Raw genomic sequence first — 24458 nt, 5'->3', positions numbered from 1 at the left:
CTGCAGGCTGCAAATCAGTCAATAATCTTACTCAGGTTACTTGCAGGTATTGAGGAGTGCCGGCTCTACAGTTGTGTAAATCAACCTACGTATGTACCCCCTGCAGGCTGGAGGAGTCGAGTGCTGCTCTGTGCGCTCAGATGGAGCGTCTGGAGCAGGAGATGGAGCAGGAGAGGAAGAAGCAGCGCATGCTGGAGATCAAGCTCCGCAACTCAGACCGAGGCCGTCACGACGCAGAGAACAGGAACCGGCTCCTGGAGAGGGAAATGGAGGACTTCTTCTCCACTCTGGGAGACCTGACTCTGGGAGCAAGGACTAGCAACATTTAATAGCCCTGGTCATAGACTCCTATAGTCTCTTCCCACAGCCGAGTGCCATGAGTCTGGCAAGGGAGACTAAGAACTACATAGACTCAATTAATAATACTGTATGTTGTCCAACGGCAGCTGCATCTCTATCTTTCCTCAGGCCTCTAAGTGTGCCTATGACTACCATGAGTATCTATCTGGTGACAAAGCCTTGGTCCTTGGTTGACTCTGGTCAACTCTGTCAGTATACCTTTAATGTAAAACAAAAGGGGTCAACTACTATCATTATGACTGTACAATAATCACTGCTTTGTTAATCATATGCTGCCTCCTACAGTACACAATGTGCAAATACAACAATACCAAATACTCTTGCTTACGGTCCAGTGTTGAAGCCGCCATGACGGTTTGGGGCACATGAAGCTGACCACTGCCCTCAAAGAAACAATTCAAAGGTTTCCTGGCTGTGCCTTCAGGGACTTTTAGAATTTAAAAAAAAGAAAATGTTGTGTGCTTGTCCAAATGGTTCATGTATTGCTTAACCTTAATTTATCACTACTATCCCCAGAGTCACTTGCAGTAAGGTGCCAATAGTTCATTGAATGAAAATGTTGAAACAGAATGTACTGTATACTTCAGTGAATGTAATGTGTTGTTGATCAAGCCAGCCCTGTAAATTGAGTGCGAATTAATTATCAAAACATTGATATAGATTTGAACGCATAACAATTCTATACATTCCCCCAGATAATTCTTATGTGAGCGTTGCATGTGGTGAAACTGTTGCTAGAATCCCCATTTTCAGCAAATGATTACTGCTACTGTATAGACATGTCTGGAGGCCTGAACACGAAACATGATCTGGTTCCTGAAGTCCCCTATAATCGTGTTTAATATTGTGACCATGTGTATTAGTTTCAAGGCCATGTGACTGTATTTTTTTGTGTTCTTTTTGCATTTTATACAGAATCATATGACTAATGTTTTCTGATGACCCCTTTCATATGCTGTTCTGATGCTTACGTTTACAAGGTTCTGTTTTGAAAGACTTGGACTGATTAAGACAAGTGTCTATTGTGGTCGCCCCTGTCAATTGACAGCAGTTGAAATGTTTATTTTCTCCTCAAACGTAAACTTAGGTTCAATATTTATAGTCTTTGATTAAGATTTGAAGGTGCTTATTTATTATGAATCTACACACTTGTAATGAATGGCATTATGGCAATATGAGTAAATAAAGATGACCGGTGTCATTTTGTGAGTGATGCTATATGGGTCAGCATGCTTGTGTTCAGTTCATCTTACACTTAGCACTTGGTGTGTACTCATTATACCACCAAATTATACAAAATCTCAAGATCATGTACAAAAACAACCTACAAATGCATGACTCAAATTGTGTTTCTTTTATTTGCAGTACATATTTTTATTTTTTGGGGGGGGGGTATCATCAGATCCCAATGCATTTATTCTAATAGTGCACTGTTCATTGGCTGTGATCCCAGACGCACAGAGCCAAGAATTCTTAACTACTTGCATGGCTGGCTTCACTAGCAAACATAACAAACCAGCACCATACATATGACTTTGTTTTTAGGCATTACTTATCTTTTATTTATCATTATTTGGCCTTACCGATCAAAATCTATTGGCCACGCATGATGTACTCCCCTCTCTCTGCTCCCTCTGGCCACAGATTGGACTGGTATAGGACCGATTACGTAACATCATGACTAGATTAAAGTCATAGAGAATCATCCTAATTCATAAAAAAAGGAAAACATGGATTGACAGTACCAAACATTTCTCTACCTTCAGAAACATACAAACTAATATGGGCTAGACCCATCACTTAGTTTAGTCCTAGCACATTTTGCGGAAGGTATTGCACATGAACTGTAAAAAAAAAAAAAAAAAAAAAAAAACCTTTTTTTTTTTAAAGGAAATGTACATAAACAATTATCTTTACTTCTAGGTGAAGTATTCATAATGTACAAAACTAGAAGTTTCCTAACATTGACAATAGTACACTTTCAAATAAATAAATAACGGAATCTGTATTCACATGTCTTCAATAGCTAATCATGTGGGCAACTAAGTATCCAAGAACTTATTGAAATTTAGTGAGGTAGTTCATCAAAGCCTACTTAAAATCATGATGATACTTTTTTTTCGAGAGAGCGATGTGATACAAAATCAAAAGAAAGTCTACAAATTCCAAATATATCCCCAATAATGCTGGGCTAACAAAATTAAGACCACTTCAAAATAACAAAATATCTTGTCTTGATTAATTATGTTCTTGTGTTATAACACAGCTTCTATAATAGTGGATAGATCTCATTGGCTGTTATTCTGCTTCCCCTTCCACGACACGTCATGTTGCCAAATAATCCATTAGGTTACATTTTACATTCTGAAATGACTCTATTTAGGACAGGAATTATTCAACACCACCACATAACATCTACACTGCCACAGTTACCATTCGGCGCAAATACATTTGGTTTAATATAAAACCGAGGAAATTAGGCAAAAGAAATCGTCCCTTCTAAAATCATCAAGCACATTCTCATTATGCAAAGTAAAGCCGCAAACCACACATGCCTACCAGTGATTGTTATATATTTTTAAAAAGTATTTAACTTTGATGAAAGACCTACCTAAAACTGCCCCTTTTTTAAACTATTTCAAACGTATATTATGTGCTAAAATATTCTAAAGCATACATCATCCGATTGACAGAACGTAGACTCCAACTTCAGGGTCATACCGATGCCGTAGAAAAATATACAATGCATTTTTTGATAACGGCCTCAAAATGTGATTGACTTATTTGTGGAAACTACTATAGTCCTTATCAGAAACCATTAACAACCTACAGTGTGCACACCATGACGACTACTCCTCTTCCTAGATCCTCAGGAATGAACGATTGACAAACTACAGGCACTTTTCCCTTTTAAAAGCAAAATAATAAACAAAACATACACTGGAGGGACACTATTATTGCATACAGTTCAGAATCATTGATAAACTTGGATTTCGTGGTGGTTCAGTAATTATTTTGTGAAGTACTGTACTGAGCTTAGTGCGAAATAGATTTAGTACACACATGCATACACCTTCTGCAAAGGGCTTAGCCAATACCTTCTCTGAGATCCAGCTTATTACACTCATCATTTTCCCAATTAGAAATGTTCAATATACAGCACGTTGGCAACCGTAAAAACAAAATCGTTAAGGTATATTTATATTACGTTAATAAAATTAGATCCGATTTTTTTTTTTGTATATAGTTTGTTTCTGCGCTTGCAGCCTGCAAAATCTCCATCCCTCCAAAGACAATCAACATCACCACATACACAAGCCCTCTCTACGTCCATGTTCGGACTGAACCGTAGCGCAGTCTTCATAGGACTCCTCCTCCTCACAACTAGTCACATCCCATTTCTCACAAAGCTTCTCAGCGTACACCTGCACAGTAGTGCCACTGCCATATTTCTCTGTCCTAGTGTTTAACATAACCCCACTGTCAAAGCAAAAGCCACCTGGAGAAAAGAATCACTGGAGAATAACTGACCAGAGCCGAGGAAGAAGTGCCTACAGCTCTCTGACAAAATTAAAATGATCACTGATCACATCTTCTGAGTTGTTTCCTTTCTGGACCTATCTGCATCCTTTTGATCATATACTGGAATACCCATGAAATATGAAAAGAAAATTCCGGAAAACTTTTTACTGAAAAAAAGAAACACAACATTTCTTCTCTTACCAAAAGGAAAAATGGTTCAGGAATCAAACAGCATTTTGAGATATTTTAAGACTAAACTAACAAAGAACAAAGAGAACCAAAAAGAAAGCTGTTTCATCAACTTGGATTTCTTTACAAGGAAGTAGACTCACAAGAGGAAAACAGTTCTAAAGTTTCTCGAAATTCAATCCAATGGATATATCCATTAAAACACAAAATCCCATATGAAATAGGCAAAGTAATATTACTATTCTGAAGGGGAGTACTAAAATTAGACATCAATTAAATGATAGTTGAAATGGCTTACTGCAAACTCAAATTGAAAAAAATATATTTACCATAAAATCTGTACAAACTCATTCAACATCAATATGGCCAATTGAAATAGCAGTATCTTGAATTAAAAGTTGATGAAACTAAAAACAAACAAAAAAAGAAGCTTTGATAAAGCTTTTACAGATGTTCTCAAATTCTCACCAGCGGTCGAAACCACAGCGTAGTGAAATCATTCTCAGGTTAAAAAAATATTGATATGCCACAATAAATTACAGCCTGGACTCAAAAAGAAAATAACTCAAATAACTCTGTAGCAGTAGTTTTCGGGGAAAATTATAAAGGATTAAAAAATAATTTAAAAAAAGGTGAAACTGGCCTAAACTCTACACCATTGAAGACAAGCGGAGGGACCGGTGGGACAGGGCCCAGGGCAGGGTGATAGTCATCTGCAGCAGCCCAGTGGGTCCGTGTTAGAGGCTGTCTCCAGGCTGCTGTCCGTGTCGGAAGCCAGGGTGGGGTCGGTGGACACATCGTTGACGGACGAGGACGATACAGAAGGGTACTGCTGGGAGCCGCTGCTCACTGCTGCACCTGTGCTACATGTATGGAGAAACATAGAAGGGGCATCAAGTCAGACTTGAACCACAAATGACTTCTGGTTAGGCTATGACATTTCAGCAGAGAGAAAAAGAGGAACGTTTCTTAAAGAAATGAACATGGTCCTTCAAGTCGGATCTGGAGCAGAAGCCGATTATGGGCAGAGAGACCGTGCCCGTCTCAATTTGTTCCTACCACAGCGCACTAGGACCAGGCCAGGAAAAAGGCTGGGCCATAGTTATAAGCTATAATCAGAGCGGGAGTGCTCAATCCCCATAGAGACAACGCTCTAAACTAACCTAAAGACGCTGGCTGTCCCCGGATCACTCCATTCTTCGTTCTCTCCTCCCAGTCCTGGACCTCCATGTATATCAAATCTGTGATGGAACACAACATTTGGTAAAGAGAGCGAGTACAGTTGCAACGTCCGATAACTTCACCAAAACGCTCAGGTTTCCCAGAATTCCGGATTGGAAGATTCCTGGAATCAGGAGGGAATAAGGAGGACATCTGGGAATCCTACAACCGGGATTTTGGAAAATCTGGGAATTTTGGGAAAGTTGGGGAATTTTGCAACCTTAGACAGGAGACATAAACCTAAGAAGAGCATGACAGACCGCAACACAGCAAGCATGACGTGACACGGAGTCGACACTTGAGAATAGAGTCAATAAACAGGGCTCTGTCAAAAATCATCAGACCAGGTTTAGATTAGACAGGGAGGCAGGCAAAGGACACACCACACACTTTAGACAGGGATTTGTTAGGACAAAAATACACACACAAAGGGGAAAACCTGCATAACACTCAAATATGAATATTAAATGTCCCACAAGTATACCGTGAGATGTAGATTCTTAGTAGAGTAATGTGCAATTGTAATGTAACATAGTGCAAACATTTAAAAGTGCTCAGTGTATGCGTCAAAGCATGGGTAAGCAAAATGGCTTCGCTCTCTCTACTGTACCTTTCCACTCCTCCACTGTGTGTTCCCTCTCATCCAGCTGCTTGTCAGTGATCAACGGTGGGGGCTGCAACAGGAACAGGACAGAGCATACTGTAAGTGGGGTGACACGGGGACTGATGACCTTCTCTTCACTTGGCTGAGTCACATTCAAATATGTGCAAGGCGCTGCTGCACTGCTGCCAAATCTACACGTCTCAAGGCCGTTTTATGTCCGTTTTGAGGACTGGTGAATGACTGAGGGGAGTGCAACATCTCATTCTTCACCCACACACTGCGCGTTAGCCGAGGTGGAGATTTCGTGACTGAGGGAAAAACAGGTTGACACATCCGAGTGCAATCTCTGCGCTGACAACCTGCCTGTCAATGGAAGTCAAATCCAGAGCACCTGCTTTCAGCGACGGCCTGATAAACAGTCAGAGACGTTTACCATCTGATGTGGCCTAAGCCTTTGGCAGGCAGGCAAACTCACGGGGCTTTCATGGTCCCTCTTACTGTGAACCACAACTAAATGTGTTTTTTTTAGAAGCATGCACACACATTAAGACACACACAGAGTAGACCTGAAGAGTCATGTTATTATCTAACATAAGAGTAGACGACACAAGAGCCACCCCTACACGCCCACATAATGAGCAAGTAAGTGCTTACCGCCTCCACTTCAGTTGGATCATACCACACGTTGATGTAGGGGTGCTGGAGAGCCTCGCTCACAGAGATCCGTTTGGATGCATCTATTACCAGCATCTTTGATAATAGGTCTCTGGCTTGACTTGCTGCGAGGCAATTAAGAAAAATAGAGAAATGAATGGCATCGGTAAAGTCGACTCGGCTGACATTCACTGTGCTTATAAATTAGTGTAGTGTGCCAGAATAGTCCCCTCGTCAAACATGATCAGAATCAAAGCAGAGTAAGGCTTCAAACCACTACATAAAAGACTGCATTAATCATCATCATCATCATCTAACTTGACTAAAATTAACAATTGAATTAACAATTGATCACATAAGTAAGTCGGACTCTATTAGTTAGTGTATATCAGAGAAAGTGTTAGGCACGTAATGTACTTATATTCAGCAAATAACTGTCTATAGATTTAGAATATTTTAGCCATACAAACATGTAGGAGACATTTTGCTTCTCACAACAGGCACCTCTCAATGACACACAATACTGCAGTTTTCATGCTTTGGGTGTCCCACAGGGGGGGGTGCTCTCCCCGCTTACCTTTCAGTTTGTTGTGCTCCGAGTCGGCTGGGAAGAGGACGTCGGGGAAGAGCTTCTCAAAGGTGAACCCGGCGTAGCGGGGTCTGTTCTCCACGTAGGTCCTTACCGACTGGTTGAGCTTCATCAGGAACTCCTGACTGGGAGTCCCCAACTGCTCGATCACCTTGTTCCACTGATCAATATCTGACATTCCAACATGTAAGAAAAACGCTGCACAGGGCTTTTCAGAGGCTTTTCACAAGGGGGACGATTGACAAAGTTTTGGGTTTGTAGTTAGTATAAAGAAATCGGTTGTCGTGGAGAATTATGGACACTGGACACATGGAGGAGGCTAATTTCGTTCACTGTTGCCTTTGTTGAGCAACTGTGACTGAGTAATCAAGGGAAAGCTGTTTGATCGTCTGTTCTCCCATGAGACAGACACACAAAACACTGAAAACAGAACCGAAAGCCTCGGTGTGGAACTGTATAATGAGGTGAAGTGAACAGAACAGTTTTCCCTTCAGTTGAAACGGCCTCCGACAGGTACCAACCATAGACATTGCATCATGGTATCGGTCCCAATATGGAGTCTGTGAGAATACGGGCAGCACCATTGAGGCCATCTCAATTTTGAAGTAGTGAATGTTCTTCTTCTACTAGTTGTATGAGTTGGCAAACAAACTAAAAGGATGCATACTGCCACCTAGAGTGAGTTATTTGAACCGGTATAAGCCAAGGTTGGTGATTTACTTCCATCTGAAGTTATAGAATGTTTCCTCACAAGTGTAATTCATTGGCTGATCCCTGGTGACCTGGATGGAATTATGCGATCCTTCCTTAACCCATAGGAAGTCCCACACAGTTGACTACTTCAAAATGGTGGAAGTCCTCAATGTCGCTGCCAATACTGAAACGGGCTTTTGAGCACTAGAGTCCTCGATCTCTCTCTATGGTACAAACCCATTCACATACACCCAACGGAAATGAATTTGTATGCAGTAGTAGGACGGTCTCAGCACCACAACACACACACATAACAAACAAATTTGCACACACATACCTACAAACTCACACACACAATGGAGGGACGATGAGGGTCCAGGTAAGGATACGATCTGTGCCTGGGAACAACACACTACCTCGGACCATTTCTGCCATGATGCAGCCAATAGACCAGACATCAACTGAAAAATGAAATGACAATCAAATTAGCATGCAGAACTGAAAAATAACAAAACGAGGAACGAATAACGATGCAGACAAGGTGATGTGTGTGAGTGCAAACAAAGAAAATGAACGCATGCAAACTCTCACGTCAAACCGCTGTCAGTGTCCGACTAAGCAGTGCATCATGATATGGGTTTGCTGGTTCACTCTCTGGCATATTATTAATCAAAGTGGAAGAGGGCCAGAGAACTGCCTACATACCACCCTCAAGACTCTCAGTGGACTACCATCAATTTAATAGACAAAAGCCAATTTTAGATCATTGATAAAAGCTCTACCAGTCCACCATATACGGCTGTTTATCTTTGAAGAAGACCGTCAAACAATAATATGAGATAAGAGGGTATCTTTTGCAATTGCAATTTCTTGGTACAAATTAAAGGAGCAAACCATTCTATTTCAGGTGCTTGATGTGTGAGTCAGAGGTGCTTCCAGCTACTGTGATGGGTGCTTGGGGGATAGAGTGAAGGTGTGGGGGGGGTAGAAGTGGGCGAGGAGGTGTCAGGCATATCAGAAGAGAGATGGAATTTCGACAGTTGCTCTTTGACACGATCGCTGCGATCCATTGTAATGAGCACGGCTTCAAAAAGAAACTCGGCGACGTTTTTTTGTGTGTGCAAATGCTGAACTGAGCTGCTGCAAGCAGCACAAGGATACAATCCCTTCCTGGAAAAAGGATTTTGTGGCGAACCATTTCTGCCATAATGCAGCCCACAGCCCATATATCCACTAGATATGTGTAGCATAGAAAGAAGGAGAAGAAAATAAGCAAAGCAACAAGTCAGCAGGAAAGTTTGGGACATTTTTGGTCAAGAGTACAGGGATGCCCATATTTCCAGGCAGTAGAAGTAGAAGTTAAATAAACCTTTCCCCCCGTATTTGAGCACTGAATTTCATCGCACAACAAACCCGAGTCCAATGATTCGGCGATATCAAGCCCCATCACATCTGCACATAAGACATTCTTGCGGAAAATGTTAATTGTTAAAGGCATGCGCACTAAAGTGAACCAGTGGATCCACACGTGACTGGATTCCCACTGACGCCTAGTCCAGCTGCACCGTCTCTGGGCGGCCTCTTAGAAAACACAAGCGCTACATCTGCTGTGCACTGGCTCTCTACACCGGAGGAAAGGAACCCACAATGCATAGCCAGGCATGCCACCGTCACCTCAGACTGTGACACTGACACGGGAGGGGGGTGTGGCTGTGAGGGTGGGTGGGTGTTAGGACATTGTGGGCGGAGCATGCGACAGGCAGCGTTTCCCGCAGCACGCACAGCTCTGATGATCGGTCACTCACTCACCGTTGGCCTGGTAACCCATGCCCAAGATGACTTCAGGGGCGCGGTAGTAGCGGGTCACCACATACGGGGTCATCAGGAGGCCTGTGGCCGCTGTCCTGGCCAATCCGAAGTCCAGGATCTTCAGTGTGCAGTCCGACTTTACCACAATGTTGCTGGGTTTCAGATCCTGAGGGTGGGGTCAGGAGGGGATGTGGTTTAGAGATATGGGATGGGTGGATAACTCTCTAGAAATGTCAGGCTAGGCAAGGCATGCGTGTTTGTGTGTCTACCCTGTGTATGATGCCCGCGGCGTGAAGGTGCTTGATGCCACACAGCATCTGGTAGAGCAGATAGGACAGCCGCTCGTGGTCCAGCTCCATCTGGATCACCTGGCACAGGTTGGCATCCATCAGCTCCATCACAATATAACTGGGGACGGATACAGAGGAGAGGGAAGGAAGGGTGGGTGAGATGACACGCACACACTCACAAACATATGCATACACAGGCAAACACACAGAGATACACCCAAGCACATGCAAGAATACACACCGATTACGTCTCTCTCACACACACACACACACAGGCTGCCTCCTCCGTCATAGCAAAACGGTCCGTATACCCTCAGGCTATGATTTGTTCATTTTGTATTTTTAGCTCCAATCAGGCAGACAGAGATTCTCACAGTTCCTCCCTCCGCTGTGAGAATGAAATCACATTTCGTCCCATGCACTGCAACATACTAACCCATCCGTTATCCCACAATGGACCCCGACCCCAACTACCATACACTGCACAAAACAATTGCTGTATATACTTCCTGCCATTTCAGCACTACAGCCTACCAGGGAACACTGAGCATATATTATGTAAAACCAAGGGCGACGACGACTTTACTTACACATCTTGGAACTCCTCCAGTGTCTTCTGTGGCGTGAATACATTTAACAAGCCAATAATCTGTGGAGTTACAAAACGCATCAGTGCATCATGGTTCTATGAGCAGCATATGGAGGGACACTGTATTCAGCGGTGACAACACGCTGCATACGGGTGCACTAAAAACAGCAGGAGGGTTCTATGCTAAAAAAACAGATAGCGCTACAGGAAACAGGCAATTGAACATTTGAAAAATGGAAACGCCAAGGGCTCGCGTAAAAGCTACAAGAGGATAGCAACATTCTGGAACGATCTCTGTCGTGAAAACGAGACACATTTTTACAACTCCCTTTCCCACGTGCACTCGCCCTTTTTGCTATCGCAGGTTCAGAGAGAGAGGGGAAAAATAGCTTACGTTCTTATGGTTGACACATTTCATGAGCACCAGTTCTCTGTAAGCTCTTTTGGCATGGGTCTGGTTCTGGAAAGGTCGGCTGAGCTTTTTAATTGCAACGTTGCGTTCAAGGTTGTGGTCATATGCTGAGCTGGGAAACACAAAATATAACAGGTTTGTCCATAGTGCATGACGCAATCTGAAGAAGGCAAGTATGGCCAAACATCAATGTCTTTAATCCTTTTTTAATAAAATATGATCTTTTTTTATTTTTAAACTAGGAGGCGTGTGAGTTGTTCACACTTTCCCATATCCTAGATCAATAACAAGGTACAAGTGATCAAAGTCTAATACTGGACCAATGGCATACAAACAACCTGCAACAGCTAATAACATATCATATTGACTTCCAATGCTATTTTAAAAAAAGCTATCAAATGGTTATGTTAGATAATGTTATTTTCCAACGTAACACACGCAGTTCTAACATAGGCACTTGATAATAAGTACAGGGCTACAACGCATGTCTTTTCCTGTCTAATTCACAGCTCCGTCTACTCACCAGACAATCCCTTGTGCTCCGGAGCCTATGGGTCTTAAATTCTGGTAGCGCTTCAACACCGTAAAAGTGGAATCCCCGACGTCTAAACTGTAAAACTCCTTTTCACGCTTATTCCGATTCATGATGAAATCTGGACAAAGTGTGTATTTTGGGCATCCAAGTGGAACTTCTGCCTCAAGACCTAAGAAAGAGGGAGAAGACAGCAGGGAGATTTTTTTAAAGTACTGGTATTTCATCAGCTTATTACCTGAACATTCCAAGCCATAGTTTTTTTTGATTGATTGACATAGGCTGCATTGAGAATTTGATTGACAGGCTGCATTTAGTGTAAAAAGCAATGACATTTGGATAATTTACAGTGCATTCTGAAAGTATTTAGACCTTGTCCCTTTTTCCACATTTTGTTATGTTACATCCTTATTCTAAAATGTTTTTGTTTTTTGTTTTTTTAAATGTACACCTCAATCACAGCCACGCTCAAGGTCCTAAACGATATCAGAACCGCTATCGATAAAAGACAATACAGAGCAGCCGTCTTCATCGACCTGGTCAAGGCTTTCGACTCTGTCAATCATCTCATTCTTATCGGCAGACTCAATTGCCTTGGCTTCTCAAATGACTGCCTCGCCTTGTTCACCACCTACTTCTCAGATAGAGTTCAGCGTGTCAAATTGGAGGGCCTGTTGTCCGGACCTCTGGCAGTCTCCATGGGGGTGCCACAGGGTTCAATTCTCGGGCCGACTCTTTTCTCTGTATATATATATATAACAATGATGTCGCTCTAGCTGCTGGTGATTCTCTGATCCACCTCTATGCAGACGATACCATTTTGTATACATCTGGCCCTTCTTTGGACACTGTGCTAACAAACCTCCAAACGAGCTTCAACGCCATACAACACTCCTAAAACTAAGTGCATTCTCTTCAACCGATTGCTGCCCGCACCCTCCCACCTGACTAGCATCACTACTCTGGACAGTTCTGACCTAGAATATGTGGACAACTACAAATACCTAGGTGTCTGGTTAGACTGTAAACTCTCCTTCCAGACTCACATTAAGCATCTCCAATCCAAAATTAAATCTAGAATCGGCTTCCTATTTCGCAACAAAGCCTCCTTCAATCATGCTGCCAAACATACCCTCGTAAAACGGAATATCCTACCGATCCTTGACTTAGGCGATGTCATTTACAAAATAGCCCCCAACACTCTACTCAGCAAACTGGATGTAGTCTATCACAGTGCCATCCGTTTTATCACCAAAGCCCCATATACTACCCACCACTGCGACCTGTATGCTCTCGTTGGCTGGCCCTCACTACATATCCGTCGCAAAACCCACTGGCTCCAGGTCATCTATAAGTCTTTGCTAGGTAAAGCCCCGCCTTATCTCAGCTCACTGGTCACAATAGCAACACCCATCCGTAGCACGCGCTCCAGCAGGTATATTGCACTGGTCATCCCCAAAGCCAACACCGCCTTTCCTTCCAGTTCTCTGCTGCTGCCAATGACTGGAACGAATTGCAAAAAAATCACTGAAGCTGGAGTCTTATATCTCCCTCTCTAACTTTAAGCATCAGCTGTCTGAGCAGCTTACCGATCACTGTACCTGTACACAGCCACACCTCATCCTCATATTATTACTTACCCTCTTGCACCCCAGTATCTCTACTTGCTTACCCTCTTGCACCCCAGTATCTCTACTATCACTCCAGTATTAATGCTAAATTGTAATTATTTTCACCTCTAGGGACTATTTATTGCCTACCTCCCTACATTTGCACACACTGTACCTAGATTTGTCTATTTTTCTATTATTTTGTGTTATTGACTGTACGTTTGTTTATATGTAACTCTGTGTTGTTGTTTTTGTCGCACTGCTTTGCTTTATCTTGGCCAGGTCGCAGTTGTAAATGAGAACTTGTTCTCAACTGGCCTACCTGGTTAAATAAAGGTGAAATAAAAAAATAAAAATCTACACACAATACCCCATAATGACAAAGCCAAAACAGGTTTTTAGAAATATTTGCAAATGCATTAAAAAATACATTAAAAAAATACCTTATTTACATAATTATTCAGACCCTTTGCTATAAGACTCAAAATTGAGCTCAGGTGCATCCCGTTTCTGTCACGAACGTCGTCAGGGAAATGACCGGACCAAGGTGCAGCGTACATTTTTCTTTATTTTAAATGTCCACACTCAGGCCAAACACAAAGAAATACAACACATAGAATGCCCACCCCACATCACACCCTGACCTAACCAAATAGAGAAATAAAACGGCTCTCTAAGGTCAGGGCGTGACAGTACCCCCCCAAAGGTGCGGACTCCCGGCCGCAAACCTGAACCTATAGGGGAGGGTCCGGGTGGGCATCTACTTCGGTGGCGGCTCCGGTGCTGGACGCAGACCCCGCTCCACCTCTGGCTCACCCCACTAAAGGTGGCGCCTCTGGTGCGGGGACCCTCGTCGCCGACCCCGGACTGGGGACCTTCTCCGCAGGCCCCGGACTGGGGACCCTCGCCGCCAACTCCGTACTGGGGACCTTCTCCGCAGGCCCCGGACTGGGGACCCTCGTTGCAGGCCCCGGCCTGGGGACCCTCGTTGCAGGCCCCGGCCTGGGGACCCTCGCTGCAGGCCCCGGACTGGGGACCCTCGCTGCAGGCCCCGGACTGGGGACCGTCGCTGGAGGCTCCGGACTGTGGACCGTCGTTGGAGGCTCCGGACTGTGGACTGTCGTTGGAGGTTCCGGACTGTGGACCGTCGTTGGAGGCTCCGGACTGTGGACTGTCGTTGGAGGCTCCGGACTGTAGACCGTCGTTGGAGGTTTCGGACTGTAGACCGTCGTTGGAGGTTCCGGACTGTAGACCGTCGTTGGAGGTTCCGGACTGTGGCCCGTCGTTGGAGGTTCCGGACTGTGAAACGTCGCTGGAGGTTCCGAACTGTGAAACGTCGCCGGAAGCTCTGGACTGGGAACTGTCGCCGGAAGCTCTGGACTGGGAACTGTCACCGGAAGCTCTGGACTGGGAACTGTCGCCGGAAGCTCTGGACTGGGAACTGTTGCCGGAAGCTCTGGTGTGTGTAGGTGCACTGGAGGCTTGATGCGTGGGACCGGCACCGGTGGCACCGGGCTGATGACACGCACCTCAGGGCGAGTGCGGAGAGGAGGCACAGGACGTACTGGACTGTGGAGGCGTACAGGAAGCCTGGTGCGTGGAGCTGCCACAGGGCTCACCAGGCTGGGGAGACCTACTGGGGGCCTGGTACGTGGAATCAGAACAGGTCTTACTGAACTGGGGAGATGCACTGGAGCAGGAACCGGATACGCTGGGCCGTGGAGGCGCACTGGAGGTCTCAAGCGTAGAGCTGGCACAACCCGTCCTGGCTGGATGGTTACTTTCGCCCGGCAAATGCGGGGCGCTAGCACAGGACGCACTGGGCTGTGCAGGCACACCGGAGACACAGTGCGCAGAGCCGGCGCAGGATATCCTGGGCCGTAGAGACGCACTGGAGGCCAGATGCACTGAGCCGGCACCATGCGGGGAGCTGGAATATAGCGCACCGGGCTATGAGTGCGCACTGGAGACACCGTGCGCATCACTGCATAACATGGTGCCAGTCACACACTCCCCACGGTAAGCACGGGGAATTGGCTCAGGTCTCCAACCTGATTCAGCCAATCTCCTCATGTGCCCCCCCCCCCCCCCCCCAAATAAAATGGGGGGGGCTGCCTCTCGTGCCTGCTCCGCTGTGCCAACTCCTCGTACTGTCGCCGCTCTGCTTTCGCCGCCTCTATCTCCTCCCTTGGACGCCAATACTCTCCAGCCTTTGCCCAGGGTCCCTTGCCTTCCAAGATCTCCTCCCATGTCCATTCCTCCAGAAAACGCTGCTCCTCCCGGCCACGCCTCTTTTTCCTTTTGGTAGTGGTAGGTAGTTCTGTCACGAACGTCGTCAGGGAAATGACCGGACCAAGGTGCAGCGTGGTGAGCGTTAATTTTTCTTTATTTTAAATGTCGCCAACAAAACAAGAAACAACAAAAACGAATGTGAAGCTTACTAGGGCTATACAGGCAACTAACAAAGACAACTACCCACAACTAAGGTGGCAAAACAGGCTGCCTAAGTATGATTCCCAATCAGAGACAACGATCGACAGCTGCCTCTGATTGGGAACCACACTCGGCCAAACACAAAGAAATACAACACATAGAATGCCCACCCCACATCACACCCTGACCTAACCAAATAGAGAAATAAAACGGCTCGCTAAGGTCAGGGCGTGACAGTTTCCATTGATCATCCTTGAGATGTTTCTACAACTTGATTGGAGTCCACCTGTGGTAAATGCAATTGATTGGACATGATTTGGAAAGGCACACACCTGACTATATAAATGTCCCACAGTTGACAGTGCATGTCAGAGCAAAAATTAAGCCATGAGGTCGAAGGAATTGTCCGTAGAGCTCCCAGACAGGATTATGTTGAGGCACAGATCTGGGAAAGGGTACCAAAACATTTTTGCAGCATTGAAGGTCCCCAAGAACACAATGGCATCCATCAATCTTAAATGGGAGAAGTTTGGAACCACCAAGACTCTTCCTAGAGCTGGCCAAACTGAGCAATCGGGGGACAAGGGCCTTGGTCAGGGAGTTGACCAAGAACCCGACGGTCACTCTGACAGAGCTCCAGAGTTCCTCTGTGAAGATGGGAGAACCTTCCAGAAGGACAACCATCTCTGCAGCAATCCACCAATCAGGCTTTTATGGTAGAGTGGCCAGACGGAAGCCACTCCTCACTAAAAGGCACATGACAGCCCGCTTGGAGTTTGCCAAAAGGCACCTAAAGACTCTCAGACCATGAGAATCAATATTCTCTGGTCTGATTTAAACCAAGATTGAACTCTTTGGCCTGAATGCCAAGCATCACGTCTGGAGTAAACCTGACACCATCCCTATGGTGAAGATTGGTGGTGGCAGCAACATCCTGTGGGGATGTTTTTCAGCGGCAGGGACTGGGAGACTAGTCAGGATCGAGGCAAAGATGAACGGAGCAAAGTACATGATGAAAACCTACCTCCAGAGCGCTCAGGTCCTCAGACTGGGGTGAAGGTTCACCATCCATCAGGATAATGACACTAAGCACACAGCCAAGACAACGCAGGAGAGGCTTTGGGAAAAGTCTCTGAATGTCCTTGAGTGTCCCAGCCAGAGCGGACTTGAACCCGATTGAACATCTCTGGAGAGACCTGAAAATAGCTGTGTGGCAACGCTCCCCATCCAACCCGACAGAGCTTGAGAGGATCTGTAGAAACTCCCCAGATACAGGTGTGCCACGCTTGTAGTGTCATTCCCAAGAAGAATCAATGCTGTAATCGCTGCTAAAGGTGCTTCAACAAAGTACTGAGTAAAGGGTCTCAATACTTATTTAAATGTAATATAGAAGAAAAATAAAAAATTAAACTGTTTTTGCTTTATCATTATGGTTCATGTGTGTAAATTGATGAGGAAAAAAAAACATTTAATCAACTGTAACTTAACAAAATGTGGAAAAAGTAAAGGGGTCTGAATACTGTTCGAAGGCACTGTACATCATTTCTCTACAGCTTTAAAAAAGGCCTTTCCTGAGGTTTGTGGAAGTTCTTTGCTAGCATTATAGCAAATATAGCAGCTTAAAAACAAACACTTTAGTTGCTTGCTTGGCTGAGATATGGGGCAGCGCTAGGAACGTTTCTCACAAGCCAATAGAGAAATCGCACAGCTATCACATCGAGAGTGACTAGCACCACTGTCTGATGCCCATTTGAGCCTGCAGAAATGTTTATTTAAGACTCATTGCTCAGGCAAATAGAAGGAAGGAGTGAGGCAGAGAGAGAGAGAAAAAACGAGAGGGAGGGAGCGCTGGATTTGATAAATCATTACTCAAATGTAGGCCCATTTCCACTGGCTGATGGCTGCACAGTCGACAGACCATTACTTGACCTCCATACGCCTACACAGCCACCTTCCCCTCCTCTTCACACGAAGGGGCATTCAGTGTGTGGGGGGGGGGGGGGGGTCATCACGGATGAAAGGCATGTCAACGGCCCGAAGCCGTGCTATGAGATGGAGGGACTAAAAAAAAAGGTTTGGAGGAGCTTGAACAAAATGCTTTACCGACACAAAAGGGAAGTGAAATCACTCCGTGCAATCGCTCCGTGCAATTGTGCACTCTGGAGCAGGATGAATGGCGGTGCAAACAACTGAATGACTATGCCCTATACAGAGGGACTGAATTGAATGATATGCGTGTCATTGTATTAAAACAACATAAATGACACTATTTTGATTCACATGATCAATGGAAATGTGAGCATTTTGCATCATAGTTCGTTTGTGAAAAGCTAACAGACAGGATAAAAACACTAACACCTACTGTGTGCAACAAGGTTTACTAACAGCAGGAGCCATGGAGCAGAAGAAGGTGTAACAACGACATTTGGTCTTTAGATGTGGCACTCGGATAGATGAGTGGTAGAGAGAGAGAGAGCTTCTCTCACAGAGACTCTGAGAGAAGCTGAGAGAATATGCGATTAGAGGGAGGCAGAGAATTGTAGCCATGAAGCATGTCGCGGACAACATCGCCCACCCACAGGTGAAGGCTACATGTCTGTTGCTGTTTCTGTTGCTGTTTCTCGCTCTAAAATCACAAGTTCGTGGTGTCTGGGACATTTCAGTAAAAATGGGGGCCATTTCATTCACAGCAATAACTGTGAAGGAAATGATCATCCATGTCTCTCGACCATGCCATTAATGCCCAGCTGGTGTCTACATCTAACCTAAATTAATATGACTTCTTAAAAGATCGGTGGTTTTCACCAGCCTACTTTTCCAGCTAATGAAGACACTGTAGCCCATCACCACTGACCGCAAGAACGAGCAACGTCAGAATTAGAAGCAATTTGTCAAATGCCTCTGGCTGCATCTGTTACGGAGGTCATTCTTCTATGACACACCTTAGGCTGGAATGGCCAACGAAGGTGTCCGACATCTTTCAAAACGAAATGCGACAGTAATCTTTAGCCAAGTGTTGTTAATCGAATGAATAGACAGTCAAAGGAAGATATGATTGAACCATATTTACCATCATTGTAATTATATTAATAGCGTTCTTATTGTAGATAGACGGGTATTATGTCGATGTGACAGCTGCCTGAACATAACACCGTCGATTAATTATTCTGCAATGTTTTAGGTATATTGGATGAAATGTATTCGATCCAGATATGCTGACGACTTCATCCATCAAAAGAGTTACAATTTTGCACAAGCTGCTGCTATTCCTCTCACTTGCTAAATAGACATCGACTTGACGCACTAGCAGAATAGGTAAGCCTGCGAACACAAGTTTATACTACTCAATTGGTGGTAGGCAAATTGTCAATTGCCCATTTCTTTACCGAATGGCGGGCATGTGTTTCATATTTGAGAAATGTAGCACGTCAAATGTAACCAAGTCGTTTATGTTGTCAGTATCTGCTGGGAAGATAGGTAGTTGTTACAATGTAACACAGCAGGTAGTTACAGTCTTGTTACAATGTAGCGTATTTTATAGAGTCTCGTGTGCATTTAAATTCATCGCGCATTGAGAAGTATCCAATAGACAGATTTTTTAAGGCGGTGCACGTCTTTAAAATTGCAATAGGCCTATAGGCCGAAACTCGACAATATGTTCCAGCAAGCTGGTTGCAGCTATTTATTGTAATTTCTGTGTTCCTTGCGACCCATCAGTGACAATACCCTCCCCCTCCCCCACTGCTAACAATAACATGTCTTATAAAGGTTTCATATGGAACTCACCTCACTCCAAAAGAACGCGTTCGTAATTCCAAAACTGTCAAACCGCGGTTTCTGGTCTTCCGTTTAAATATGCAGCAGAATGTTTGAATATCTTATAATATTTTCTCGTTAGTAAGACAACCTCTGAATCCGCTGCGTTTCCTTCCACTGGCAGGCCTGGATCTGCAAAATACATGTGTACTACGTAGCCTAATCTTTGCGCTTCCGTGACACAAACAGTTTCTGCTATTTCATACCGACGTCGTCGAAACCTTGCGATGTTTTCCGGTTGCGGATGAGAACTGGGTGATATTCAAGAGCGCAACGCCCTGCAGTGTTGTATAGCCTACCTCCCGCGGGTATTCTCTGTTTGTAGTGTATGCAACATTATGCATGACAAATTAGAGGCATTTAGGCATTCTACTTCTCATCTCGCCATAATAAACACACCCACTGAGAGCGAGAGAGAGAGAGAAAGGAGAGAGAGATATAGTGTGTGTGTGAGAGAGAGATAGAGGAATATGTTTCCCATGCCAATAAAGCCATTGAATTGAGAGAGAGAGGGAGAAACCTTCCATATCAAAGCCATCACCTACAGAATATTAACCTGGAGAAGTGCCCCCTAAGCAAGCTGCTCCTGGGGTTCTGTTCAGAAACACAAACAGACCCCACAGAGCCCCAGGACAGCAACACAATAAGACCCAACCAAATCATGAGAAAACAAAAAGATAATTGCTTTATACATTGGAAAGAATTTACAAAAAAACAGTGCAAACTAGAATGCTACTTGGCCATAAACAGAGAGTACACAGTGGCAGAATACCTGACCACCGTGACTGACACAAAATTAAGGAAATATTTGTCTATGTACAGACTCAGTGAGCACAGCCTTGCTATTGAGAAAGGCCGCCGAAGGCAGAACTGGCTCTCAAGAGAAGACAGGCTATATGCACACTGCCCACAAAATGAGGTGGAAAATTAGCTGCACTTCCTAACATCCTGCAAAATGTATGACCATATTATAGACACATATTTCCTTCAGATTACACAGACCCACAAAGAATTCGAGAACAAATCCAATTTTGATAAACTCGCATATCTATTGGGTAAAATACCACAGTGCGCAATCACAGCAGCAAGATTTGTGACCTGTTGCCACAAGAAAAGGGTGACCAGTGAAGAACAAACACCATTGTAAATACAACCTATATTTATGTTTATTTATTTTAACTATTTGCACATCATATAGACATAATATGTGCTTCTACACCTGCATTGCTTGCTGTTTGGGGTTTTAGCCTGGGTTTCTGTACAGCACTTTGAGATATCAGCTGATGTAAGAAGGGCTATATAAATACATTTGATTTGATTTGATAATATGACATTTGAAATGTCTTTATTATTTTGGAACTTTTGTAAGTGTAATGTTTACTGTAAATTTTGTATTGTTTATTTCACTTTTGTTTATTATCTAATTTACTTGCTTTGACAATGTCAACATATGTTTATCATGCCAATAAAGCCCCTTAAATTGTAATTGAGAGAGATTTTGTGTGTGTGTGTGTGTGAGAGAGAGAGAGAGAGAGAGAGAGAGAGAGAGAGAGAGAGAGAGAGGGGGGGGGGGGGAGAAAAAGAGAGAGAAAAGGAGAGAAAAAAGAGAGAGAGAGACAGAAGAGCGAGAAAGAGAGAAAAGAGAGAGGGAGAGTTGGCGTCTTTAGCCAAACAACAATCACACGTGATTTTTGAAGTTCGCATTAAAAAAGAAATATGCCTATTTTTTAACATACTTTGGGTTAGTGGAACTGAGCGGAACATACTTGTCTCCTTTCACCTCACTGTTCAACTGACAGATTGGGCGCGTTCCTCTGCCCAGGCGTTGCTGACTCCTGCCAGATTTTACAACGCCTATAAAGGTATTTATCAGGTAAAGTATCAGCTAACCACATCATATATTATAGCAATCTGTCAGTCGATTACACAGTTGATGACGTCGCACGCAACCATTGGTTGATGCATGCAAGGTCTGCGCAAGGGAGCACGACCATTAGCTACAGTATATGCTGCTCAGAGTACTTGGCCACACCAATTGGTTGCGCACTGCCTCGCCACTTGTCACACTGCTCCTGCGTAATCCAATTGAGTTCTTATAGCTGGAGTCTAAAAATAGTCCAAATTAACAGAACCACAGTATAGACAGGTAACTACGTGTGAGTCCAGAACGTTATATGCGATGGAGAAATGTGTTATTTCCGCGCTGTCGTGTGATGGAATTATAGATGGATAGATGAAAGTCCCCTGATAGGCTAGACAAATTTGCCGACGGAGAGCACAGCCACAGGTGGAATGCCATGTGATGCTTGAGAGGATTACATTCGAGCTGCAGGTATTCTGAAGAAATTAAGAGGGACTTCCGATATCGAATTAATTAAGGTAAAGTTTTGGGTTTAATTGGATATAATTCCGCAAAAATATAGACCTACATCTATTCTACACAAATGTGGTATTCTATGAATGCGTAAAAGTTGCGTACCACAGCCAATGAGTGAATCCCGATATGTCCTTAGGAGTTAACTGTGGGTTTAGCTTTCCATTAGGTAGTTAACGGTTGAATTACAACAGTTTCTTGACAATAGCCTGGTAGGCATGATCTCAACCTAAAGATATGTTATCTTTAGGGAAGCAGATATGTTACGGTGTCATTTTAGCCCATCAATTAAATTATTGGGCAATATATTTTGTGTTTTAAATGCAATGACAGGATAAATATAGCCAGTTATCATGCCTTTATGTCCAAATTGAAAAAATTATTTAATTCCAGTTTGTCGACAAATTAATAATTTATATGTTCGATTCACGTTTCCACCTCAACCAAAATCTCAGTTAAATCAAATTAAACTTAAGTTTGATTTAGGCCTAATCCTATTCTTTAACTTAGATTTTTGGTTGAGTTGGAGATGTGAATCCAACATGACTGATTAATTTGAAAAACAAACTGGAATTAAAGCCAGACTAAGTCAGTGGCACAGATGGAAATATCCAAGCGTAAGATAATGTTGATATTTGGTTCCATTGATAACCAAGCAGAATTCAATATCACGTTTGAAATACAATAAATAACCTATTAACGTGTCGACAAGTTAACAAATGTGACCGACCGGCTCGATTCGGGTCTTATATAACAACATTTAAAATTGTGTTTTTTACATTGGATAAAAGTAGAGACTCAGAGCTAAAAATTGGTATATCATACACTACAGTTGAGGAACAATGGGAAAGTAATTCTGCTTTGAAAGTTGATAAACTTGTAACCTCACTTTTGAGAAAATGGCCAGTGAATGTTTTGGTACACCTACTGGAGAGCTCTTTTTTTGTCTACACCCATTCAGCATCGTTCACACCCTCTTAAGCTTTAGTCCCACCCAGCTCTTTATTAAGGATTCAGGTGTGAGGCCATGTACTAAACAACCAAAGATTTCAAGACTAAAGGCTGGTTTATACTACGGGTGTGTTCGTAAATTCAATCTGGAGTGCCAGAGTGTGCTCAGAGTGCGCTCGCAAACTCCTAGCGTTGTCAGATTGTCCGTTCGTAAATCCAGTGTGCGCTCAGAACGCACTGGACGCTCTGGCGGAAGAGTAGGGTTGATCCGAGTGTTCTGATCTAACAGCAGTCAAGCACCCAAGCTAGGGGAAAGGAGGATACCTAGTCAGTTGTCCAACTGAATGTATTCAACTGAAATGTATCTTCCGCATTTAACCAAACCCCTCTGAACCAGAGAGGTGCAGGGGGCTGCCATAATCGACATCCACGTCTTCGGCGTCCGGGGAACAGTGGGTTAACTGACTTAGCTAACTGGCTAATGTTGGCTAGCTTGCTAGCAGTGGCGTTTTTAGCATGTAAATCTTGGTGGGGCAAATAAAATAAATGTGTGATGCATGCCAGCAAAGCCACTACGCAACAACACTAAACAATCCATTTAATTGCACTACAACGGTGACAAACGGTGCACAGAAACTCATTCACCGTTCATTAAGCCTCATTTACTGCCTTTTAAAGAACATAGCTGATATGGCTGACTTGCTTAAACAACTGTGGTTTCTACTAACAATTGAGATGTACAAACTATGGCATAAGGGGACAACAAGCGGATAAGAGGCAATCCGTAATTTCGATTAAGACATTAATGAGTGAGCAACGACGGACGTAGGCAATAATAAAATAATAAAATGTACAGCGACAGAATTCAGAACGTGGGCCGTTCTTACAGTGTTCTCCCTGTACAACAAGTCAGAACCATAGGATGAATAAAGGGGGCATGTAAACAGACAATGAAAGCTCTTACAATATTCAATGATTACATTTCTCTAAAACAGGTTATGGGCAAACAAGCACACACCGGCCACGAATGATGTGTTTACAATACCGCATTGGTGGAAATAGACCATATTATTAGGAAGTAGATCTAATCTTTATCTAAATCACAACAATAGACAAACACAGTCTGCTTAAACAAATAACACACAAACCGTTATACGTTTTCATGTCTTTATTGAACACACTGTGTAAACATTCACAGTGTAGGGTGAAAAAAGTATGTCAACCCTTGCATTTAATAACTGGTTGACCCTCCTTTGGCAGCAATAAACTCAACCAAACGTTTTCTGTAGTTGCGGAGCAGACCTGCACAACGGTCAGGAGGAATTTTGGACCATTCATCTTTACAAAACTGTTTCAGTTCAGCAATATTCTTAGGATGTCTGGTGTGAACCGCTCTCAAGGTCATGCCACAGCAGTTTAAATCAGGTTGAGGTCAGGACTCTGACTGGGCCACTCCAGAAGGCATATTTTCTTCTGTTGAAGCCATTCTGTGGTTGATTTACTTCTGTGTTTTGGGTTGTTATCCTGTTGCTGTTGGCAGCAAAGCAGCCCCAAACCATGATGCTCCCTCCACCATACTTTACAGATGGGAGGAGGTTTTGATGTTGGTGTGCTGTGACATTTTTTCTCCACACAGAGTTGTGTGTTCCTTCCAAACAACTCAACTGTAGTTTCATCTGTCCACAGAATGTTTTGCCAGTGGTGCTGTGGAACATCCAGGTGCACTTTTGCGAACTTCGGATGTGCAGCAATGTTTTTTTTTGGACAGCAGTGGCTTCTTCTGTGGTGTCATCTCATGAACACCATTCTT

General features: G+C 43.8%; 3 protein-coding genes across 6 annotated transcripts in view; 2 read left to right on the top strand and 1 right to left on the bottom strand.

Moving 5' to 3' along the window:
* Positions 1 to 1573, top strand: part of LOC139580988 (rho GTPase-activating protein 22-like) — a 28737-nt gene extending 27164 nt beyond the window's left edge. For both annotated transcript variants that reach the window (XM_071410259.1, XM_071410260.1), the window contains one exon: positions 107 to 1573. In XM_071410259.1, coding sequence (XP_071266360.1) covers positions 107 to 329 — 223 coding nt within the window. In that variant the 3' untranslated portion in view covers positions 330 to 1573. The remainder of the gene's footprint in view (positions 1 to 106) is intronic.
* A 126-nt stretch (positions 1574 to 1699) lies between these two features.
* On the bottom strand, positions 1700 to 19600 carry LOC139580990 (mitogen-activated protein kinase 8-like). 3 transcript variants are annotated; one of them, XM_071410262.1, is made up of 12 exons: positions 19294 to 19600; positions 11456 to 11636; positions 10915 to 11044; positions 10522 to 10580; positions 9911 to 10049; positions 9642 to 9807; positions 8994 to 9065; positions 7128 to 7310; positions 6551 to 6675; positions 5903 to 5966; positions 5235 to 5312; positions 1700 to 4929 (listed from the first exon to the last, which is right to left on the bottom strand). In XM_071410262.1, exons 2-12 carry the CDS (start codon positions 11575 to 11577, stop codon positions 4781 to 4783), a joined length of 1287 nt encoding a protein of 428 aa, XP_071266363.1. In that variant the 5' UTR covers positions 11578 to 11636; positions 19294 to 19600; the 3' UTR covers positions 1700 to 4780. The 3 variants fall into 3 exon arrangements, with proteins under 3 accessions (XP_071266363.1, XP_071266362.1, XP_071266364.1); XM_071410261.1 differs by lacking the exon at positions 8994 to 9065 and adding an exon at positions 8222 to 8293 and having other exon boundaries at positions 19294 to 19596; XM_071410263.1 differs by lacking the exon at positions 8994 to 9065 and adding an exon at positions 8222 to 8293 and having other exon boundaries at positions 1700 to 4934; positions 19294 to 19588.
* A 1849-nt stretch (positions 19601 to 21449) lies between these two features.
* frmpd2 (FERM and PDZ domain containing 2) overlaps positions 21450 to 24458 on the top strand; it is a 48564-nt gene continuing 45555 nt past the window's right edge. Inside the window, exon 1 of the mRNA XM_071410183.1 lies at positions 21450 to 21702. The gene's annotated coding sequence lies outside the window, so the exon portion shown is untranslated. The remainder of the gene's footprint in view (positions 21703 to 24458) is intronic.

The sequence above is a fragment of the Salvelinus alpinus genome, chromosome 7, assembly GCF_045679555.1.
Source record: "Salvelinus alpinus chromosome 7, SLU_Salpinus.1, whole genome shotgun sequence".
Lineage (NCBI taxonomy): Eukaryota > Metazoa > Chordata > Actinopteri > Salmoniformes > Salmonidae > Salvelinus > Salvelinus alpinus.
The sequence above is the reverse complement of the archived record's forward strand: the minus strand, read 5'-3'. Positions and strand labels throughout refer to the sequence as shown.

Bases quoted from the DNA above. Each gene is read 5' to 3' on its own strand.
- LOC139580990 (XM_071410262.1), bottom strand. From the start codon at position 11,577: ATGAATCGGAATAAGCGTGAAAAGGAGTTTTACAGTTTAGACGTCGGG. The intron at 5,313-5,902 runs GTACAGTAGAGA...GTTCCATCACAG, and splicing joins CACAGTGGAGGAGTGGAAAG to ATTTGATATACATGGAGGTC. The intron at 4,930-5,234 runs GTTAGTTTAGAG...CATGTAGCACAG, and splicing joins GGGACAGCCAGCGTCTTTAG to GTGCAGCAGTGAGCAGCGGC.